Genomic DNA, 6335 nt, shown 5'->3' on the forward strand with positions numbered 1-6335 from the left:
GATTTATCACAAGTACTTTGATTTTGTATGATCCAAGAGCAAGACTGAAGAAAGCCCTATAGAACTAAAGATTTTTTCCTCATGTTAAACAATCTTCCTAATAGTGGGAAAGGAAGACAGAAGAAGCCAAGTGTAATATTAACTCTAAGTTGGAAAAAACAAAAAAATTGAAGTGTAGCAATGCACGTTTACTGTCATCCAAAAGCACCCCTAGACTTATGTCTTGCAAGTAAGTTAGCATGCTAGTCAAGTTCAAATTTCCTTAAAATTGTACCTATTCAGCAGCTTTTCAGAAGACAGTTAAGTTTCTGAAGTCTTTGTTGCAAAATTAGTCTCAAAAAGCTGAAGTTACTCAATACTTAGACCCTCTTACCAAAATTACACTTGAGAAAAGATCTGGTTTATATTGTTAACACTAATCAAAATTTGGTCAAGAATATATGTAAACAATAAGGATAATACATTTAAGGCTTAGAAAGAACACTGATAAATTCACCCCTGTCACATTAAAACATCCACATCTCCTTCATGGTCTTCCTCAGTCACTTTTAAAGAGAGAACTTCTTCATTAAGAAATAATCCACTCAGTCTTTCCTTACGAGCTTGTCTTTGTTCTTTCAGCTGTCTCTTGCGTAAGGCCTTTTGCTGTAGTTTCCGTTGCTTGGAACGTTTCTGTCAAAATACAGAAGAGACAAAAAGTAAGATTTTGTTCTGTAGATTATAAACCACCTTTAAAGCTGGCAAATGTAAGTTAACCTCTAAAATAATGTCTGCTCTGAAAAATAACTAAAATGAATTCTCAGAGGTGGTGCAAACATTCATCCAAAATTGTATCTAATATTAAAATATCAAGACCAATTTACTACGTCTGAGTTAGAGGCACACCTCCCTGTGATGTTGCATAGCTGAGTCTTTGATTGGAAGAATCTTTGTTGCAGGGGAAATTAGAGTCTTACAACAACAACCTGAGATGCTGAAGAGCAAGCAGGAACTTCTCCTCTCCTCCACACTTGAAATTGAAATTATGGAGACAGGACAAGTGCCATGGTAGTACCTTAATTGAAACATGCTTCAGTAGGTCACTCCTCACCAAGTAATCTCCTGAGACATGTTGGAAGAATAAACTGAAGAAGATTCAAAAAGTGTCATGAAACTCCTAGCTGGGAAAAAAAGCCACAACCTAGACAGTCTTTACTATCCAGAAATTATGCCTAGATTAGGTTCACCAATCTTGAATAAATTTTTTTTTGTAAAACTGTGCGTTCATTCAAAGAACTAAGTTAGATGCATAAGCCCTTATCCAACCCCCACTCACCTTATACTTAACAAAAGTAATGAGAAGACCTACTACATAGAAACATCAGGGTTTCACTTCGAAGAGAAATGATGGGAAGTGTACAAGTTTAAATTCCTTATGGTCACATCAGAAGAAACAGTCAGCATTGGTTCAGTGAGATAACTTCAGCAAATCCTCAGTTACTAACCATGCTCCTTCAGTACAAATATCCCAGTTCAGATCACATAAGCAACCTTAATAAGTCAGACAGCTTAATACACATATACATAATTAGAAACTTTACTTTTGAATCCCGGATTCTTTCTGCAGCACTTGTGGACAAATTACTATCACTGTGCGCTCGACTCATGTTGGCACTGGAGTTTGAAGCTGAGTTTGCAACACTAGAACCACTGCTGCTTGCTGAGCTGACCATGCTGGCACTGCTGCTGCTGGCACTGGCACCACTCACACCGCTGGTACTTGCACAACTGTAGCTACTCCTCTTCCAGCTTTCCCTTGCAGACCGTTGACGAGGTCCATGTTCCTTGATATAGTTTCTCACCTTTAGAACAGAGGGAGCAGAATTACTAAAGCCTGACAAATACTGTACTAAGATACTCCTTTTCATGGAAAAAACCACAATTTCCATATTAATAATGATCAAGTTATTGGATCAGTTCCGTTAGTCTTTTAAAACATTTTGCTGTAGTGGCTTAAATCCCGAGCCATCTGGCAGTCATCAAGAGAACTTAACTAAGAACTACGTTAATATTAATTTAATTATGGAAGAAAGAAAACGAAATAACAAGGTTTAGGGTTTTTTCCCCTCTCCTGCCCCCCAAGTTTTCTACTACGTAACAGTAAGTTATTATTATAACACCAAACAGGAATATCAGTCAAGTTCAACTGAACTAAGTCATTTACCTAATGTATCAAAACTCTTTATTTTGCTCAACAAAAGTGGGCATAAGGAAAGCAGTACTTTTCTACTTTAAGATGATACTTATGAAACGTTTGAAATATGAAATAGACCAAGCCCACAGAAGCAGTTAATGTTTTCCATTTTCAATCTTTACCTTCATCATAATCACAGAGTAACACTGAGGAGTTCAGCTTGTTTGGATACTGCATCTTTTCCCAACAACACATCACAATAGTACAAAGACTAAGAAGACAGTAGAATATATCTACCATCCCAATCAGGTACCCTTCTTCATTATAATTTGTATTTTGTAACATCTTTAGAACACATTTTTCTATATCCATTTTTACATGAAATTTATGGTCTTCCCCAACAAATTCCAGTCCTCTGGAGTTTTAAATGCAAGTTTATACTCAGTGAGCAAATGAAGATCCTCAACCAGTTGACGGTCATGAAGTGGAATATGCTTTGTCATAAGCAGTACTGGGCCCACAGCACAGCTCATTACACACACGCCAGTTTAGGCTTAACACATATAAAGAATATATAACCACAGTCTTTCATATAAAGCTTTAATACATACAATATGCTTTTGAATTCTATCTTCGCTCATTGACAATACTGTGTTCTAGTGTATCTCCCTATATCTAATGATTATGTATAAAAATTGATCACAACTCCATAAGAGATTTTGCAAGACATGTGAGATGCTGAAACCCCAAAGTCAAGCATACAAACCTTAACTCACCTGTTTCAGTTTTTCATCTGTGAGACAGTTCAATTCAATAATGAATTCACTATCTGTAGGCGAGATCTGAGCAGTAGGATCAATAATTTTAATAATATCAAGTTGCTCTCGAAGGCCCATCTCTGTACTGACCTTGCGACTCAAATATTCAATATATTCAACCTAGGACCCAAAGAAAGGCAAGTCATTTGAAAGTATTATTGATTCTAAATGAGTGACAGAAAAAAGAAAGGACCAACAGAATAAAACGTGCTCAAATGTCACATTTCCTACAATTCTAGCCTCATTCAGTATCCTCAAAAACTCAGGGTGAAAACTTGAGTACACGTTAAACTGCCTACTACAGATGCAAAAGACAAGAAGATTTAGTTTCAAGAATCAAGTAGTACTGCATAGGTCTACATTTATACCTACAGCAATCAGTATGTCTTTTAAGATGTGGCACTAATTGAAAGTTCTTCTGGAAGTGCTGGAGGCCAGGTTGGATGGGGCTTTGAGCAACCTGGTGTAGTGGAAGGTGTCCCTGCCTGTGGCAGGGGGGTTGGAACTAGAGGATCCTTAAAGTCCCTTCCAATCCAAACCAGTCTATGATTTTATGATATTACAGTTGTCACATAGGAAAAAATAAATTTTACCTGTTCATCATTTGTCATTGCACTCCATGGAAGTTCATCAAGATTCCTATGCTTGTTTTTCTTTTTTGGAAGCAGACAAGGAGAGCTTGGAATACTAGGGATAACATCAGAGAGTACATCACTCCCACTTGTAATGTCGCTGCCAGGCAACTTGTAAGATGCAAGAGAAAGAACAAAGCCTTAGAATACAGCAGGCAGATTTAAAATCATTCTAACACTATTAACAATTCAAAACATATCGTCAAATTAGCAAAGCACTGCTTATCTACGTACTCTAACAACTTCTTAATAACTACTCATAACCCTGCAGTACTCCTTCAAATCTTCTAACAAACAGCAAGTGCAGCAAACTCAATTCACACTATTCTCTACTTATCAATCCTCTTTTTAAAAATTTGCATTTAAAAAAACAGCACAATGATGTGGCATTTCAACTATTTCCCTTCTCCATCAGTGTAAACTGTCCATTACAATCCAAACTTAAACCTCCCACTTTAAAGCATAAGTCTAGTTTAAGGAAGACCATTTCAAAGTAGGTTTGTAATTTATACCACACCCCATAATTACACAAGACAATTCCATTAAAATCACTGTCACCTTCCTGGAAGCAACTGCAGAACTTTAGCTAGCTTCATTTATACAAGTGACATGTAATTTCTGAATGCACTTCCAGTTAAAGTGTGACAGTTGGATTACTCATGCTCAGATTCTGCCAGGTAACACCATAAAGAGCTACAAAAAAAGTCTTTCCAACATTCTACAAGTCCAATCAACTATGTCTCTTAAGAAATGCTTGTTTTAAAAAAAGAAAGAATAATTAAAAAAAACCCTAGTTACTAATCAAACATGCTGTCAGCTAAGACATGCGAAATCACTTCTTTTCAAAACAATCACCAAGTTTATCAGGCAATTAAAATTTCACAACTCAACGAAGCTCTGAATCTTTGGGATCCAATCCGAGTCGTTCCTACAGGCTGCATTATACAAATACACTTGTAAATTCTGTGATACAATACACATAGAGACTAGCAGTTAGACTAAAACAGTAAGAAATTCAGAGCTAATCTCAGTTCATGTTATCTTAAGTTCATTTGCATCTTCTGGAACAGGATTTGTACTTTCTTAAAATCAGTGGTTTTGGACCTTATACTGCACTTAGAACACTCCGTACATGCACTGATTAAGCTTTATGATAAAATTTAAAAGTATTCCTCAGTATATTCTGAAGCACCAGATTTCCTATTTCAAAGTTATGTACCCACTCACAGTTGATTTACATCTATAATACATAAAAAGATTCGCATGTCACCATTGAAAAACTGCTGAACAAAGATGACTACCACAAACTAGATACACCTGACCAGGACTGCATCCAACACAGACTAGGAAAAAGGAGGACATGATTCACCTTCACGCTTTTCCCATCCTTGTGAGACAAAATGAGCTCTGTACTCTTACTGGCACAGAAAAAAAAGATGGAAATAGGCTATGGCAAGACTTTCTATACTTTGCCCAGATGCCAGCTCCATTCCAAAGGAAGATTTAATATGACCAAATCACCAGAAGCAGACACCTATAACCAGATTTCATTAGCAGGGTAGATACTCAGTACAAAGGATCTAAGCTCACGGCTACAAGACACATGTTGGTCACTAAAACCAAACTACCATAACATGTAAGCAGCCCTCTCTGAAAAGCTGACCTTCAGACTCTCCTCCAGATTCAGAATGCCAGAATAAAATGGAACAAAACATTTTCTTTATCGCTGAAGATTCAGATATCTGTCTGCTCTTATGTTCAGTAGCTACCAAGAAACAAATACTGAGGACTTTTCAATTAAAGTTAAACCCAGCACTTAATAGTCTACACAAAATTTGATGTTTACAGTGGAACTAGTTTACCTGCCATTCAAACTCACTGTCTGACCAATCCCAGTATGTGCTGATAGAAGAAGAGACATCACTGCAAACACTACCCTCCGGGAACAAATCAAAAGAGGTGAACTCCTGGTCATCCAACAGGGAGTAACAGTCATCTTGATCACCAACTGAAACGGAGGAGAACAGCTCCTCACTGCACTCCGAGCTGGCTACGCTGGTTCCACAAGATGTCAAGTTCCACCTGCAAAACAGGACAAAACAAATAGAAAGCAGCAAACAGATTGGCATCATGTGTCCTGAAAAGTTTTTTTAAGCCTCATAAAACTATCTCCACTTTGCTTCTCGGTTACATTATACATTGAATTTATTGAAATAAGTTATAATTATGTAAATTGAATTATTCTATTTTAAAATATGTTTAAAGGTCCATGAACAATACCAAAGGGAATTCAACATTAAAAATGGCAAGGCAAAAATCCATACACAGTTAGTATAATTACACCTTTATTTTAATATATTAACAGTTTCCACCCCAGAGCCATGATTCCTGTACTGTGTAAATTGGCCCTTTTTTTTTTTTTTTTGGGGGGGGGGGTATTCATTGGTTGTGTTTTTAAATACACTAAACTAAAAATATGATTTCCCATATGTTGGGATATTTAAACTTCCATGTAAATCGAAATAAGCAAAACTAAGATGAAAATCAATAGGACTTCAGGACAAATAGGTATCAAAAAGAAATTGTAGGTTCATAATCCCACCCAAAACTAAGGCTTAATAAGGAAACACATTATGGATATACCCAAGGCTCCATTATTCACTATTTTCAACTCCGAATGCCAAAAATATTGGACATGCTGATGGAATGAGA

At 36.6% G+C, this 6335-nt stretch overlaps 1 protein-coding gene across 1 annotated transcript; it reads right to left on the reverse strand.

Moving 5' to 3' along the window:
• Positions 1-301: 301 nt before the first annotated feature.
• FAM199X (family with sequence similarity 199, X-linked) lies at positions 302-5705 on the reverse strand (the record flags this gene model as incomplete). The annotated part of the gene is made up of 5 exons (XM_009696962.1): positions 302-672; positions 1581-1841; positions 2950-3111; positions 3585-3734; positions 5486-5705. Coding segments are annotated over 5 exons (964 nt in total), but the record flags the coding sequence as incomplete, so codon positions are not given.
• Between the last annotated feature and the right edge of the window lie 630 nt (positions 5706-6335).

This window comes from Cariama cristata, unplaced genomic scaffold (genome assembly GCF_000690535.1).
Source record: "Cariama cristata isolate BGI_N322 unplaced genomic scaffold, ASM69053v1 scaffold17593, whole genome shotgun sequence".
Taxonomy (NCBI): domain Eukaryota; kingdom Metazoa; phylum Chordata; class Aves; order Cariamiformes; family Cariamidae; genus Cariama; species Cariama cristata.